Genomic DNA, 18,072 nt, shown 5'->3' on the forward strand with positions numbered 1-18,072 from the left:
GTTCCTATTTCTTATGGTCTTAAGAGTACGGTCCAGGAGAGAATTTGAGACAGGCAATACATAAGCAGTGTTTGTAGATAATAATGGATTTGTTAATGAGTGTGGTTGTTAAACAGGCCTCCAGCCACATTTTAGGGAACTCAGCTAGAGGTTACCATGACACAATCATTGTCATGTCAAACTTTATTGGTCTGCTTAATAAAAGGACACTAATAGTTCTGCTACAATAGGAATTTGATCTGACTGTGTTCAATGGTCAAACAACAGCATCAGTCACCATAATTCCAGTTACATTGTCTCAGTACAATTAGTTGTGTCTCAGTGTTAATGACTGTGATATGTTGGGAACTTCTAACCGAACTGAAAATATCATAATCAGTTGTAGTGATACAGAAGTTGAGATCAATTGTCCAAAATTTCAGTCAGGTGATATTCTATAATTCTATAATAATTGTGTTCATGAACTCATTTGAATTCATCTTTTGAATAAAGTATACCTCAGTTCCTAGTTTGTGTCCTGAAGATCATTTGAACAACGAATGGCCCAGTATTTACAAGGGAGGGAAGAGGAAACATAGAACATAGAACAGTACAGCACAGCACAGTACAGGCCCTTCAGCCCTCGATGTTGTGCCGGTCTTTTATCCTACTCTAAGATCAGACTTGACTGCATACTCTTCATTGTACTATTATCCATGTGTCTATCCAAAAATTGCTTAAATGTCCCTAATGTACCTAACTCTACTACCACCACTGGCAGTGCATTCCACGTACCCACCACTCTCTGTGTAAAGAACATTTCCCCTAAACTTTCTTCCAATTACCTTTAAATTATGTCCTCTTGTGATAGCCATTTTCACTCTGGGAAAAAGTCTCTGATTATCCACTCTATCTATGCCTCTCAACATCTTGTACACCTGTATCAAATCACCACTCACCCTCTGCTCCAACGAGAAAAGTCCTAACTCCCTCAACCTTTCTTCATAAGACATGCCCTCCAGTCCAGGCAGCATCCTGGTTAAAAAGTCTCCTCTGCACTGTCTCTAAAGCTTCCACATCCACCCTATAATGAGGCGACCAGAACTGAAAGACTGTATTCCATCTGCGGTCAACCAGGGCTCTGGAGAGCTGCAGCCTAACCTCCAGGCACTTAAACTCAAACCCCCTGCTAATGAAAGCCAATACACCATACGCCTTCTTAACAACCCTATCAACTTGGGTGGCTCAAGGTTACTCAAAAGAGCATTTCTAGTGTACCGATGGGTTATCTTGCCCCCTCCCCCCCCATCCCCCCACCCCCCCAAACAAACACACACACACACACACACACACACACACACACATCAGGTGGCTGATGTAGTCATTTCTGAATTACACAGTCAAGCAGATTTGCTATTTGCTGACTCTTTTGTTGGATACAAGATTAGAGGATGCTGCTAACTGGACATTCCTCCACCTTCCCTCCTCCCTTCATCAAGGAATGCCACTTCGTTGGATGAGGGGTTCCTCAAAACCCCACACCACTTCATTTACTTGATTTAGGAGGATCAATCTCTCAATCCTCTCTATAGTACTCAATGCAACACCACCAGTGCCAGTACTGCAAAGCTATTAGCCGTTGGTTTAACACTCTCCGTGTGGGAGGGGGAAGATATCTAACCCACAGTAGGAAGTGCAGCAACTAAATGCCCCTGGTAAAGCCAGGAGTCCCAGGAAATAGGATTCCCTCCACCAATTAGGAATTTTATTCTATTAGTGATCAGGTTGGCATGGGTGCCATGGGAATTAATTACAGATGCCAGGCTCCCTGGTACCCACACAAAATTCCATCCTTTATCTTTTATCTGCGCTCTTTGCTATCCTTGTTCATAGCTTTATTTTAATACATTGTGTGAGAGCTATTAATCTCCTTATTCCTCACCCATCATTTCCCTTACTGCTAACATTAGTTCTAGTGCACTTTTAACTAATCGAACATCTTTATTCTGATTACCTTTAAAATATGAATACCAAAACTGAAATTCTAATGGAATCCAGATAGTTGTGGTGATGCAGAATTGTAGCTGTTATAAATGGATGTGGTGTGAGGAGGTCTTTTACTTGCAGCTTTCTCACATATAAATTTACTGATTCTCTGCTGGTAACATGGCTGTTAATGAAGTGAGATTGTGAAACAGCGTCAGGAGATATAATTACTAATACTAAAGCATTCCCAGACTGCACCCATATGTGACAGCAAGATTTATAACTTATTAATTTGATATTTTTAATTGTAAATATTTATTAACAAAATAGAAATGTATTACTAATTATGTGAAGTGTTTGTCCAAATCCATTCTTTGTAACTTTGGTCTAATTGACTGTATTGGATGTGCAAATTAAGAATGGGTACTATTCAGTTTGAAGAAACAGTCCTTTTTCTCTATCTCTCCATGGAACCTAGTCCTTTGATGAAAATAAAGTTGAAATTGCTGCAGATACACTTACAAGTAATGTATACTGTAATATCTACAAATCAATTGCATGTTGTTTTAACATATTTGTTATTCAACTTACAATTCTCCTCAGTTTTCTTGCACTTCTAGACTTTATTTTGCTTTAGTTTGCAGTTATATTTTTACGTCTACACATATAAAGTTACTTTAAAAATTATTGACAGAAAAACAAGTATACAGCTTGAGAATAGTTAACACCAACAAAGCTGGGCAGAATGCGATCCTTTACAGAAATCCATCTCCCGGAGTGTAGGTTTCACATGGATTTCGTGAACACTTTATAAACTGAGTATTGTTTGTTTTTAAGAGCAAGAGAAAGTTATTGCTGCTTCCCTCCTCTACAAACATTATGAAATAATTATCAAGGATGTGAGTCCCAGGGTTAGCAATTCATCTTAGATAATGGTACATAAAAGGTGGCCATGTCGTCTGTAGAGATGGACATTTAAATCCATCAATAGCAGTGGAAGTCTGATATCAGGTACTCTGTATACTTGAAGAACAATGCTATACAGCTGATTTTGTGTTGCCACCCATGGTGCATTTCCAACCCTCTTATACGTAGGTAAGCACCTACACACAGACTTTCTCCAGCTGGGCAAAATGCAAATCACAATGTACAGTAAAACTTCCAGCTAGTTTCACTGCACAGTCATTCAATATATGACTAAGAACATTACCCCATGAACAATTCAAATATGAGCTAGATGGTGGAAAGCCAGGACCACCGCCTGACTTGATAGTGTGAAGGGTTTTACACAAAGTTAGATCCAGCAACAGTAATGGCACCTGCAGTTGAGTAGTTGTTTTTTTCTCTGATGTAGGTATACAATTTTGGGAGGCAGCAGTTCCTGTTCTTCATTAGTTCTTAGGTTTTGACCCTTATACGTCATCTGAATGTCCTTCAACAGAACATGTACTCTTTCACTTTGCCCTCTCTCAGTCAAAGTTCATTCTGACTTTTGTTCTTCAGACCTTCTTGGAGTTCTGTACATTTGGCTGTTCTTAGCCACGTTTTCACATAGAATTCAAAGTACAAGATGGTGGTTATATTCAAATGTTCAGCAAACCCAATGAGTCAATTGTGATGAATTCCTTTGACATTCTTTATCTTGTCTGTTATCTTCTACAAAGGTTGAATTTTCACACTTCATTTCTGTTTGCAAATTCCTGATATCTCAAGTCTTATGAACCTCAGCATGTCTTTGTGTTTGGTTAGAGACAAATTAGTTTATTTTGCAAAGATCTATAATGTCGTAGTGCTTTTCTTCATGACACTTGATACAAATTGTTGAGGAATTGATCGTGATCCAAGCTCTGGAACTATTGTGATGGTCCAACAAATAAATATGTTTCCCAACTTGTACCATTACCCTTATCAATCCATTAATATAATTCATCAGATATTGCTTTAATGTAATCCATCAGATATTGCTGAGTGAACCAATGGTGCAATATTTGGTAGATTTGCACATGCCCATGGAAATTCTGTGGTCCTTTGTAAGGTAAGTTTCTGTTAGCCAAAACATGCAAAATACACAGCAGCTTCTTTGGGGGATCTGGGACCAGTATAAAGGGGAATCAACCTCTTAGCTATTAAAATTGAAGAATACTTATAATGTAGTTCAAAGTCTGAACCAGCAAGTGTAAGTTGGAATATTGAAGTCAACATTAAATCAGATACACAAAGCAAAATGAAGAAAGAGCGAGACACAGAAAAGAAAGCAAAGTGAAAAAAACGTTTTGTAAACCTTCAACAACTGAAATCCAAAGGACTAAGATGTCACACTTACATAAGTTCATTTTCAGTGCTGGAGAGGTTCTTTTGCAGCAGTTAAAACTAACTGCACTATTAAAGGAGTGTGAGACTAGACAGCCTCAACCTTTTTAGGAGGCATGCAAAGCATCTTCTTTTAGCTCAATATATTTGAATAGACTGTCTCCACCACTGCAAGCTGCTCTCAAAGTTGTTGTGGGTGGCAGAGAAGTGAGGGAGACAGTCACACATCTCCTTCTGGAATGTGCCTGTGCAAAGAAGATCTGGACAGAGAGGCTTATGTTGAGGTTCATTCTGAGCAGCTCCATGACCCAGGACTCCATGTTCTACAGTTTGTCCTCTGGAATGCACTCTGAGACAAACATCAACTGTGTCTGGAAGACCATTAAGACGCTCTTTGGTTTGCCTGGAACTTGTTGATCTTACACTGCAAAGAGTTGTCCTTGACCGAATGTTGAGGGATACACGAAAACTTGCGGCAGCTGTCATCAAGGTGCAGTGGGGAAAGACCACTGTCTAAAGTATTTCTGCCAACATACGAGGGTGCACTCAGTTATCACACCCTCTCTTTGGCCCAATTTGTGTAAATAGTGTCCCGCATGAGTAAGAAATGCCTTTGATATTTTGCAACTGCAGGGAATATCAGATTCCAATGTTTGTTCTTTTTTATTTAAAAACTATACAGAACTGCTTTAGTATGTGTGTACATCAAGTTTTTTTTGTGAATAAAACATATTTTTGCTTTAAAAAGATTTAGACAGTGAGATGCTTTATTCAGATAACTTTTGTAGAAACTCAGCCTTTTGGAAAGTAACTTCTGGATGAATGTGTTTAATTGTATGTGTGTAGTCACCACAGATTGTTATCCACAGTTACATAAATAATCGGGACTTTCACCTTTGTTTTTATTGCAAAGGGCTTTCCATTAATACCAATTGGTAAGAAGTGATCTTGCTGTGTACAAAATTCTCTCAATTAGTCAGCTCCAGTTGGACTAAGTCACTGCTTAAACTTGATTCATTTCACATTGTTTTGTTTTCACGTTGTTACTATAATACTGACAATATTTTTGTTTAACGTTGTGAGTTTAAGATTGTTTGCCGGACTTCCTGTTGTGAGGCCTGCCTGCTTTCAGGACCATTTCTCCATGCTTCCACCCTCCATTCAGTCCTTCTAACCTTCCTCCTGTATCCACCTTGTCGTCACTTCCGTTTCAATTCCACCCTGAACCCATCCCCATTCCCTGGCATTTCTTTTAAAGTGCTAAGGGTCCATTTCTGTCCTGGCTGCCATTCTAAACTTGCACTGAATTTCTGGATTCCACCTAATGTCAGAAATTGGTTAGTACAGATACTTCTGCCTGCATTGACCAACCTCTATCACTAGATGGGGGCTGGTCAATTAAAACTTTAACAAGGAAATTTAGTTCTAACATTTATCACAATTATATTTAGAACTGGGCTCTTGTGGCACAGTGGTAGTGTTCCAACCTCTGAGCAAGGAAACCTAAAGACACACCCACTCCAGCAGTGTGCAATAACATTTCTAAATTTGTTGGTTTAAAATACATCATAATCACATTTTTATTTCTTGTATATTTTAATTTATTTTAAAGGTTCTTTTTATTAATGTAGGTATTGAGGAAAGCAGTACACCATTTCAGTTTAATGAGATTTTAAATTTATTTTCTGCTGAAAAGGATCTAGAAATACCTAACTGCAGTGTTCTTTAGATTAGATTAGATTAGATTAGATTAGATTAGATTACTTACAGTGTGGAAACAGGCCCTTCAGCCCAACAAGTCCACACTGACCTGCCACCCACCCAGACTATTCCCTTTACTGTATTTAGTGATAATTTTATTTTGCAAATAGAAATAGATAATACTGCACAAGTATTGAACTCATACTGTTTCTCCTTGCAAACAAAATGGTCTACGGGAGCCTAAGTCTTGGTTTAACGTTGATTACGAATGGAGACCATGCTTCACTTAAAACTGTTGCACTTCTAGCCATGATTTTCAGGAAGGGAGCCACAGCTTTAAATAAGGAATTGCTCTATCCCACAGGACTAATTTCCATAGCCTCAACACATGGCTATATTATTGTTACTTTATTTTAATTTCTTTTTGCTTTTCTCTGTTTTTTTTTTCTCTCTCCTCTCCTTTAGCTTGCAAGCGTAAAGAGCAAGAACAAAGCCGAGACCGAGCCACCACTCCCAAAAAGCAGCGCCTTGTCTTCACTGATCTTCAGCGCCGCACACTGATTGCCATATTCAAGGAAAACAAACGGCCATCCAAAGAAATGCAGGTCACCATTTCGCAGCAGCTGGGGCTGGAGCTCAACACAGTCAGCAACTTCTTCATGAATGCCCGCAGACGAAGCATGGACAGATGGGTGGATGAGCCATCTACCACCACCGGGCCACCAGCGTCAGCTGCAAGCACTTTTACCAAAGCGTGACAGAGGGGGATTGTGGGCAAGCAAGCGTGCCTGCTACTACACTCTGGAATTAAGACAAAAACCAAAACATAAAAAAAGGCTTTAAACCAAATAAAAACACGATTTTTAGAAATAAATAAATTCCAAAGAAAATCAAATCGGAGACACGTGTACACCTTGCTCCACGGCAGGGTTATAAAGGAGCTGGTCGGGAGATAAGTTGCACTGTGTCGCTGGCTGTTGATGCGGGTCTGGAAGCACATAAAAAGTACATATTCGGGTAATTTTCATGACAAACTCTCGCACTATAAAGGTCATTGTAGAATAGCCTGTATGAGGAAATGACCTAGTCATAGACTAAATATATTAAAAAAAAGTGTTTGTTGATATTTAAGTCTGGATGGAATTTATTTCCGAAATGTCTCTGTTACCAAAGAAGATAAAAGACACAAACTTTTCCAACAAGGATTGGAATCCCAAAACGACTCTTTCCCAACTCCCTTCCCCCTCCCCCCTCAACCCCACCCCCAAAAAAAGATAAAGATCGAAAATGATTTGTCACTCAATGGCTAGTTGCAGAAACGAAGTGATAGAGAGGAAAACTTGTGCCAATAGCAACAGCTGCCTTAATGATAATCACATGTGATGGTACGACATGACTTGTTGTTGCAATACCTACAAGATGACTTGTGCCATATACAATACCAAAAACAGAGAATTTTCCACGAAAAACAAAATCTTTTTTAAATGTCTCATGCTACTTCATGAGGCATAACATCACTGGATACTGAATTTTTAAAAAAAAATGCGGGTAGAGTACCATCTAATGATAAAGGTTCTTTTTCAATGAACTGATTCGCTTTGCTGTGGGAGTTAGGCACCTTGTTGATGAAGACGAAATTAGACACTAGTGTACTGAGAAAAAAAACAACTTACCAGATTCACAAAAGAAAAGAACCAAAAATAACCAAGCTTTTGGTATGTAAGAGTAATAACATTATGATGAATAGTACATTGTTAAAAATGAATATTAAGGTACTATTGAAGAGGCACAGATGGAATGTCTGATCGGTATTTCGCTAAAACTCCTCTAATGTTGTTTCTGTCTTGTGATGTGGTAAAGCTTGATTCTTTAACCAAATCTAGTAGTATTAAGTGGGAAGCAAAAACGCTTCCCGTTGTGAACTTTGTAGAGACATTTATAGTGAGAACCAAAAAGGCTACCTCACTGAATTTCAATTGTGATTTTAAAATCACGTCTGATACCAAAGATTTCCTTGCACGATCTGCGTTTTGTAACTCCTCCCGCACTCAACCTCTCAGTCCTCCAAATCGCAAACACATCCTGATAACAAAATTCCTTAAACCTTTTACAGTGATGCAGGAGACTACTAGTAGAGAGTGACCACAAGACGAGTGCCTTGCTTGAACCAAAGCGATGACTATTTGTAGACCTCTGAGCTTTGAAACTTGTGTAAACCTCAGTTTTAGAAGCAGAGTTTTCTGCTCAGCCTTTCACCATCCTACCTACGTTGTGGAGTAACCGGGGCACAACGAATCTTACTGAGACAACTGAGTAGAGTGGGCAGAAGTGTCCTTGAATTTAATCTAACAGGCGGGGATGTCATGTTGCCAAAATCTGCCCCAGACAAATGCATTGATTGCCTAAATAATAGTTATAGTCCCTGATGATGATATTAGTGCACATGTTTTGCTTTTTATAAAAAACAAAACAGAAACTTCTGAGTCTGGGAAGATTCTTAAATGGCAATCTGTTCAAAATGTAATTGATTCTTGCATAATTGCAAAAGGCAAAGTGTGAACGTTTTGTTTTATATGTGTATTTATGTATTTATTTAATTTATGAATTTTACTCATCTACATTATTAAACATTATGCTTTAAATTATACATTCATAGCAGAAGCTTAACCCTATATATATATAGGAGATGACATCAACGGCAATTCTGGGATTTGGAATGTGGAGAAAGAGAGAGGAACATACCTAGGTCTTAAAAGAATTGGGAAACACAGAGATACCCTCTCTTTAATTACCCTGTATATCTTACATCCTTGATTGTGACTATGATTCATGGAGTTTATAAGCAAAAGGGGGCATATGGAACCAAAAATTCCTTAGGGATTAGGATCATGTAAATTATGTAAATAATCAAAAATTCAAATTAAGCTAAGAGTTACATAAATACTTTTTTTCTGAGAAATCCCACTGAAATCCATAAGCATTGGGCATTTGTAGAGGAGGTCAGTAAAGTGAATCTATCTCCTGGATGAAAACAAACTGGAGAAAAAAAACACTATCTTTCTCTATCCATTGAACCATTCCTTGTTGCTATTCTCTTCTGTATATTCCTGCAAAACTGAATGCTGTTACTTAGGTTATATATTTCAATGTGTGAAATTCAAATGATATGTAGCTATATTTTGTATCTTACTCTGTCCAACCATAACAATGCCTAGGTCATTTTGGGACTAAACATACTTTCTATATTGCATGTATGAAAATAAAACAATTAACAAATGAATTTAGTCTCAGCAAGGATTATGTTCTGATGAATCATTGCTGAAGAGCTGCTCATCACATTATAGATTCCTGTCAAACACTTCAATGCAGAGGGATACACCATCCTAACCGCAGAGAGAATCACCCTGTCCAAAATAATCTGAACTATCAAAGTCTGGAAAAGTAGAAAGAAATCTCCAGCATATTATATTGCATTGAATATAACTACGTCATACAATGTCTCAGCCTGTAATGTGTCCTAACCTAAGGCGGACTTAATAATGCACTCATGGCCTAAATCAATTCTGAGTTATTAATGTTTCCTCATTGTGAAAAATCTTCATGTTCTATTGAATGTTCTATCTATATTTTATATTTATTTAATAACATGACAGATTACTTTCTATACTGTAATGCTAATAGTTCAATGACAATCCTCAAATAAATAAACAGACTGAAAAGCAAGTACAATCATTTTTAGTCAACATACGATTCAAGGAAGAATTGACCATTCATGCAAGGTGAACTTTCTCATTAACCTAAACTCATTATCACTCATCTTCATTTCAACTCCGACACAGAACGTGTGCACTAACATTCTGGTAGTATGTGATTGGCTTTACAAATAACAAACTGTTTTAAGAATATACCAAAGTTCCCATTGTTGCGGGTGGGCCTGTGACACAGACCGTGCAAGCTTATGACAATTTCTCAGAAATACCTCAACTATTAATGTATAGTTTATGTGATAAATACTAGCTAGTTTTGGAAATTGTGACTTGAAGCTTTATACTGTTAAATTATAATTTTGCAGAAGGTGGCATGTATACTTTGATGCGTTCATGGAAGACATATGAATGTTATGGCAATGAATTAGAAAGCTGATGCTGGTTGATAAAGGACCCCGGAGTTTACACTTTTCATACTTTTACAGTCCTTTGAGGTAATTTTATGTTCAGATGTGTTTCTTTCAGAGTCATGTCTTAATACAGTATTTATAAGTGTTATGTGTTCAGCTATAACTAAAAAAAACAGATAAACTAAAATTATGATTTATGCATGAATATGTACTCTTTATAGAGCTAATGTATGGTTAGTATTGGAAAATGATTGATTTTAATACCAAATTTCATTTTGAATAGGAGTTATGCATGGAAACTGTTATTTGTTGCATATTGTGGAAGAATTTTGTATATATTGTGTTGTGATGACACTCTGACCTGATTTGAAAAGCTGAGGTGCTGAGTTTGTGCATTAACTGCAGGTGGTGTTGGCTGTGCCTATGGTCAAATGTAAAGAGATAACCCAAACCTGGTTATTCTTATAACTGCGCAGGGCCAGCTGTATAGTGCAGATAGGAGAATAGCAAGTGAGAAAAAAATGTCCATGATTCCGTGTTAAAACTTAAAAAAAAGAAAAAAAAGCTTGAACAAATAGTGATCTTGACAATACAGTCTAGACAAAACATTAAATAAAAATCCCTTTTAGTCAAATTTTTCAAAGTAGTTGCTTTTTATCTCATGGAGATATACATTGAACCAAGTGTCTTTTGTGTTACTAAAGAGACAATCAGCATAGACATTGTAAAAGTGTTTTCAGACTACCAATTTCTCCACGTCAAGCTTGTATGTTAAAAAAAATCACAATTTTAGTTCATAACTGGAGCTGGCATTCTGATTTTGTCAAGCTAATACACAAAGAATTTTACATCTTTTTATGTTGTCATGTCCAGGAGACAGACTTTCTAAAGTGTAATATTCAGCAAATGTCTTCATTGTTCAGCAGGTTAAGACAGCTACAGGAAAAGGGAAAATGGAATTGCAATATTTCCTAAGACTCAAGTGTTCTGATTTTGTTTCAAGTATTATAACTCATTAAAGCTTACTGCCTCTATGAAATAGAAATGAAAGGAAATAAATTAAGTGCCACCGTCAATCAAGAATAGGGACAATGGCAAGATAAACACTGGAAATGGGAGGCACTTAGTTGAAATGAATATTATTTATTTCCCTGTCCTATTTACTAAAATGAGCCAGCTGGAGTTTGATAGTGTCAATTGGAGTTTGCGCAGATCATATTAATGTAAGTGGAAAATAGTCACATTGATCCAAGTGTTTGGTTAATGCGACTGTCTCAAGTTCTAATTCCACACTAGCTCCATACATAAAACAACTGGAAAAGCTCACTGCTAGTAGCATCTATGTATATTAAGTTTGCCTTCTGGTATTGAATTTTTTTGTTTGAGTTCAGTAATTCTGCTTCTAGTTAATAAATTGTGTGTGGAATGATTGTTGGATAAAGGTAAATGAAAATCTCATGCTAATGAACAGATTACTCTATAGTGAAGATAGTGAATTAACTATGCCCACGATCTATAATGTTATGTCCATAACACAATGTGAAACAATTATCTGCCTCCTAAGACAACTTCATGTGTATAGGGATTCAATACACCTATCTATTGTTATTTCGTCTTGAGTATCATAGATGCAGCATTGTAATTTCGAAAAGATCCTGGTTTAGCGAACATGTGCTTGTGTGTTGGTAACATGAAACTCCCACATGGTGGTCTAGTATACATCTGTGAGAATGTAAAGACAAATAGCTGAACCAATTGTGATATTTGTAACTTGAAATGTCTGAGCAACTGGGAGCTAAAACTTTTCTCTGCATTCCAGTTATAAAAAACGGTTGCAGATCACTAATGTATTGCATTAGATATTAAATGTCAGTCACTACAGGAAAGTGGAATTAATTTCCAAATGTTTCAGATAGCTTTGCATCGGTAGTGGGAGCAGGGGGATCATGGAAAAATATTGATGTCAAGTTGTGTCCCACATGAAACAATCCATCATTAAGCAACCATTTTCATTATTATTAGTGATTAACAATATTCAGGTCAGCACATTATAAACTGAAAAATCAAATCTAATTTCAATTGGCAGAGATCGTAGGACCTGTGGTTAGAATCAGATCTTTTTCAGTGGCTGAATATACATTGATTTTGGAAATTATTCAAGGTGCAAAATTGTGATAGCCCAGCTTCATAGATATATTAAACAAAATAAACATTTTGAACTTGACAGTTCTAAGCCTGTTTTAAGTAAACCAATAAACGCTAGTCTTGTTTCTATGCACAGGTCAGATTAAAATTATTGTTTTTAAGGATTATGACTGGCTGAGAGTAAGAGTCCAGTTGTCTCACATAAGCAATCTCTTTAAGACTTTGTATTGGTTGACAATAAAGCATCTGAATACTTAATCCTGCTACCTGGTTTTCTTATTGAGTGAAACTTCAAATCGCTTTATGGTCAAATGACAAATAATCCTCTGTGAATTAAATGTTCAGTGGTGGAATAAAACTAAGTCGTAATTTGATGATTTCACCAATAGTAGTGATACAATGCTATCACAGTATCTTGAACTGAGTGTTTTGCCTCACTGCTTTTCTCACTTTGCCTAAATTATTTGCATATTAAAGCTTGATTTTTGACTTAAGTTAGCCTTTTGATCATTCCATCCATAGCAATGAATTCTTATGATATCCAGAAATATAAGAGACAATTTTAACATTTCCTACCCACCTGAAGGTGGACTGCAGACATAACCCACTAAAATCCTCTAACAATCTCGCCCTCATCAATTTTAACTTGATCTTCTGACCAAGCAACAAGCTTGCTCAAATATGCAGACCTGGAGCTGCTGATGTTAATGAGCTTCCAGCTGCAATTTGAACTGTGGCCTGACTGGGAAAGTCTTCATGGTAAATATGGATGGAAGTAAATCAATACCAGAAACACCTAAATAAGTAGAATGTTTAGTCTCCCATGCTCTGTTTCCTTCCACCCTCTTTCCCACCCTCACAGTATTAGCCTCACACCCCCATTCTCTCACATCAGATGCTCCTGAAGCCTCTTTCCTTGAGATTTATCTTGTTGTCTACTCTTGTTCTTTTGGGCTTTGCCAGTCAAATGTCTGCTCCCAACAGCAGTTGCTTCCACCCATTCCCCATAGGCAGCTGACTGGCACCAAGCAGGTGAGACTCAGATATTAAAAGTCTCAGGGTCTCCCATCGCCAAGGTCTAGTTGAGAGAGGGTCACCATTTGTCTTACCCCAACATTTAGTTATTACCACAGTTCAAGCAATTTTGGTCTGGAAGCATTGATACTACAACACTCTTTAAACTCTTTTCCCCTGAAGAGATTCTTACTTTTAGTGATTTAACAGTTAAGTCAAAAATATAACAATATGATTTGCTTAAGAAGGAAATGATTGCTTGCAAGCATTTTATTTAAAATAAAATAACTTTGGAACATTCCTTGTTGCCCGTCCTAATGCAATTCACATTCAGTTTTTTTCTGTAACCATATTTAAATATATTGTTTCAGTGAGATCAGTAAGCTTATGTTTTACATGCAGTAGGATTTCTCGTATATACTGTCATTGGATCCCTCTATAAAATTGAATAAAGTCAAGAAGTAAAATTGGAAGTGTCATGATGGAAGCTGTGTTCTTAGAATTTAAAAGGATAGAATGAAAATAGATTGGACAATATCCAACAGGTATTTAACTATACCCATTCCTGAGGTACTGATGTGCAATGTTGTCAAATAGTGCAAAACTTTAATATAGGGGCCTAATGACTGAATAATATACAATATCATTCCAGCAACCTTCTCTGCTAGTGTGTGCCTGAAAATATCCACTCTTTGAAACTTAATTGAAAATCCCATTTTTTAGTAAGCCATAAATTGCAATGCCATTTATATTCTTTCTGTTAAATTATACAATTTTGCAATTATCTGAACTGAATGCGAAGGCATTCATAATAAATAGCAGTAAAATACATTGTACATACCAATATAACACGTTTAATCATTACAAACATGTTAAGTACAATTGAACATAAATAATTATCTCAAAATTATTTATTGTGAAGTTTGTTACTGCTGCCCCAAATCTTCACTAACCAGGTTCCTGTATTTAGAATTCACTCACTCAAACTTATAAGAAACTAAAATATGATTTGTGAGTAGAACACTCTGGAGTTTGTCCACTTAAAGCAGAATATGTAATGCACAATTGTCAACCAATTACAAATCAAAATATACTAAGAAATTCATGCATTTAAACATTTGAAACATTTTACAGAAATCTGAAGCTTTAATCAATAGTGACAGCTTTTGATGTAAATTTATCTATGATGCTGTCTGTTCTTCAACTGTTACACTTCAGTATGTTATTACCTGCTACTTCTATGAATGCAAATGGACTGGCCCATTTCCACAAACTCTACATACCATTTAATCTGAGGACATACAAGTTTCATAAAATTTACACGCTGCCCTATTTGGTGTTATAGGACTTTATTTATATCTGTTGTAACTGTCTAGGAGTCCAGTGGATTTTTGAATATAAGGGTATTTTAGTATTGTTATTATTTACCTAACACAGTACCAATAAACAGCAAATGTTTATTGTGAATGAAACCAAAGATTAAAATTTCCACACTGTGGTAATACAAATTTTCTATGTATAAAATCTGTAGAGTCTTATGTCGCAACTAAGATACAGATGATATTGTGAGGCTGCCACTGTTGTATAATGCTTTCATGTTGTAATAGCTTGTTCTGGAGAATAATGATCCTCTTCTACAAGGGAAATTAAAGAAATGATGTGGCATCCAGCGTATTGAATTGGTGTGATATTATTTGGTTGAATCTTTCGTCTCTTTTTTTTCATATTTTTGGGCAAGAAATGTAACGAAGTAAAAATTTTATGGTACGGACTTCAAAATGTTAAACAGTTTTTTGTGTAGAGATATAAATGCCATCTTAGCGCATGGTTCTAGAAATTTGGCTGCATCTCTTTATTTATAGCTTAGCTTTGTCACCATACCTATTTCATATGTCTTATCTACTGTGAAATGCAATTATAAATGTGGACACTCTGTTCAGTGTTGTTAAGCTATTGAAATGGGTAAGTGTTCGGCACTTTATACAGTTACCTAACTCTTGATATATAGTCCGGTGTTTAGGTACTATAATCTTGTCATAAACTCTCCATCAGATACACAATTATGTCTTTCTATTTGCATTTTGTCAAAAATCACCTATTTGTTCATGCTTTATTGTCATTACTGTGCTGTAAATTTTGACATTTATGTTCAATAAATTATTTTCTATTCATTCACTAATAATGGAGTCCTACATCTGGCATTATTAATTTGGCTTGTGCCAAACTCATTACAAAAATTTTTTCTCTGTTTAATATTGTGTACTGAAAACTTGGTATATCCTGGTAGTGAGATTGCATTCTTATAATTGTCAATTTATAATGAATGCCACATCATTTGTTTCCTATATTTTCTGAAGACTATCTGCTGGCAAACCGCATGTTCTTGTGTGAAATGTGGTAGCAATTTGCCTTCAATTTACCACCTTCCATGTTATACCTTCCATGTGCTACTTCAGGAACACTCAGTGCATGATAATTTCAAACAGCATTATTTTAGAATCACAGAAAAGAAACTAGACAAAACTCATACTTACAAAGCATGTCACTTGACTTCACGACTTCCAAAAGTGCTTTACAAATAAATAATTGTATTTGTCAATGGCAATCTATTTGAGCACAGCAAGCTCCCAGACACAATAAGAAAGATGGCTGAAGATTGCAGGAAGACAAGGCACGGGGGAAACCACTCTTTTGCTGATTAGTGACACGGGATCTGGGCAGAATGGACTTTGACATAATAACTCATCTGAAACACAGGACCATTTACATTGCAGCATTTCCTTAAGCACGTTACAGAAATACTAAAAAAAAGCCTTGGTTGTTGCATTAAACTTTCTGCTGACATTATGTACTCAGATTCTGCAATGAGATTTGAATTCAGGACCTCATCACTTAGATGTCAGTGTTATCACTGAGCCAAGACTGAGAAATGCTTGTACACTGCTTGTTGCACTAACATTTTGTATGATGTTATAATATTTCAAACCCACTGATTTATTACCCATCCATTTGATCACGTTGGTTGAATAATATGGTTTTCTTATAACACAAATATAACACACAGTGCAAATATCCTCCTTTATTAAAGATTGCTAATATACATGAAACATACATATGTATATGTATGTATATATGTATGGAACATTCATATATATGTTGTATGTACACATAGACCCATGTTTGATTATCAAAGCTAATATTGACCCATAGTCTTAGTCTAAAAGAAAAGGGGACAGAGGAACATGTGCAAGTTCAAATTTCAACTTTGTCTCTTAATCTAATCTGCTTGCTTTCCTTCATTAAGCATGGTCCACAAATTGTTTCACTTGGCTGCTTTAAGCAGCAATGCACATTCTCCACAGCGGGCAGCATCAGCTGACAGAACCAGTCTTACCTTGGGAAACATGCACTGCCTGTTAACCCATCAAGATGCAACATTGGTAGCAACCAGAAGAAAACCCCCAAAACCAATGGAGAAACTGTGGTGAGTAATAACAATGGGAATGGGTCGACAATATGGAAGGAGCAGAAAGAAGTAAAGATTATTTCAAGACATTTCTTTCCATGACTAATGGCACAGTGGCTCAGTAGTTAGCACTTCTGCCTCACAGCACCAGTCTCCCAAGTTCGATTCCAGCCTCAGACGACTGTCTGCATGGAGTTTGCACATTCTCCCTGTGTCTGTATGGGTTTTCTCCCACGGTCCAAAGCTGTGCAGGTTAGGTGAATTGGCCATGCTAAATTGCCCATGCTGTTAGGTGCATTAGTCAGAGGGAAATGGGACTGGGTGCGTTACTCTTTGGAGGGTCGGTGTGGACTGGTTGGGCCAAAAGGCCTGTTTCCACACTGTAGGGAATCTAATCGAACATCCTTGCTACTGGGCTCTGTGCTGACACATTTGGATTTCAGAAAATAGCTCCAGTCAGGATAATAATGAATACCACTTAATTTGTCTCCTATAATTTCTGCATGTTCTTGTGTGAAATGTGTTGCCTACTTTCCTTCAATTTACCACCTCGCATGTCATACTTTCCATGTGCTACTACAGGAATATTCAGCACACAATAACTTCAAGCAGCATTGTTTTACAGGTTTACAGGTGGAAAGCAAGAAAGAAATCATACTTATGAAGCATTTCACTTGACTTCAGGACATCTCAAAGTGCTTTACAAATAATTAATTAATTTTGTAAATGGCAATCTGTTTGAGCACAGCAATCCCCCCGACACAATAAGATAGATGGCTCATTAGTTAATCCTTAGATATGATATCACCTTTGCACATTTTCCATCCAAATTCATGGATGTCCATGTTCACCTAACCTCTCTGTGGCCAGAACCCTGTCAGCTGTGAGAACTGTAGAATGACAAAAACGAAACTATTTATTTCAATTTAAAAGTAATTTAACAAAAGTCCTCTCATTTTGCTCTAAGCACTGGTTTGTATAGAATCCTTTCTGATATTTTTCCTTGTTTGGAAATTCCTGAATATTTTCAAGTGTGTAATTGTTAGGCAGATCAACATTTCATAATGTTCCAAGTTAAATGGAGATATCAACTCTGATGAGAAATTAGTTAAGAGCCCAGTAGCAAGGATGTTCGATTAGATTAAATTAGATTCCCTACAGTGTGGAAACAGGCCTTTTGGCCCAACCAGTCCACACCAACCCTCCAAAGAGTAACGCACCCAGTCCCATTTCCCTCTGACTAATGCACCTAACAGTATGGGCAATTTAGCATGGCCAATTCACCTAACCTGCGCAGTTTTGGACCGTGGGAGAAAACCCATACAGACACAGGGAGAATGTGCAAACTCCATGC

The 18,072-nt window shown here is 36.8% G+C and overlaps 1 protein-coding gene across 4 annotated transcripts in view; it reads left to right on the forward strand.

Moving 5' to 3' along the window:
• LOC140494656 (one cut domain family member 2-like) overlaps nucleotides 1–15,375 on the forward strand; it is a 110,130-nt gene extending 94,755 nt beyond the window's left edge. For 2 of the 4 annotated variants that reach the window (XM_072594082.1, XM_072594083.1), the window contains one exon: nucleotides 6,442–15,375. In XM_072594082.1, coding sequence (XP_072450183.1) covers nucleotides 6,442–6,734 — 293 coding nt within the window. In that variant the 3' untranslated portion in view covers nucleotides 6,735–15,375. The remainder of the gene's footprint in view (nucleotides 1–6,441) is intronic. The other 2 variants (XR_011964023.1, XM_072594084.1) reach the window with 2 other exon arrangements.
• Nucleotides 15,376–18,072: the final 2,697 nt, after the last annotated feature.

This window comes from Chiloscyllium punctatum, chromosome 24 (assembly GCF_047496795.1).
Source record: "Chiloscyllium punctatum isolate Juve2018m chromosome 24, sChiPun1.3, whole genome shotgun sequence".
NCBI classification, from domain to species: domain Eukaryota; kingdom Metazoa; phylum Chordata; class Chondrichthyes; order Orectolobiformes; family Hemiscylliidae; genus Chiloscyllium; species Chiloscyllium punctatum.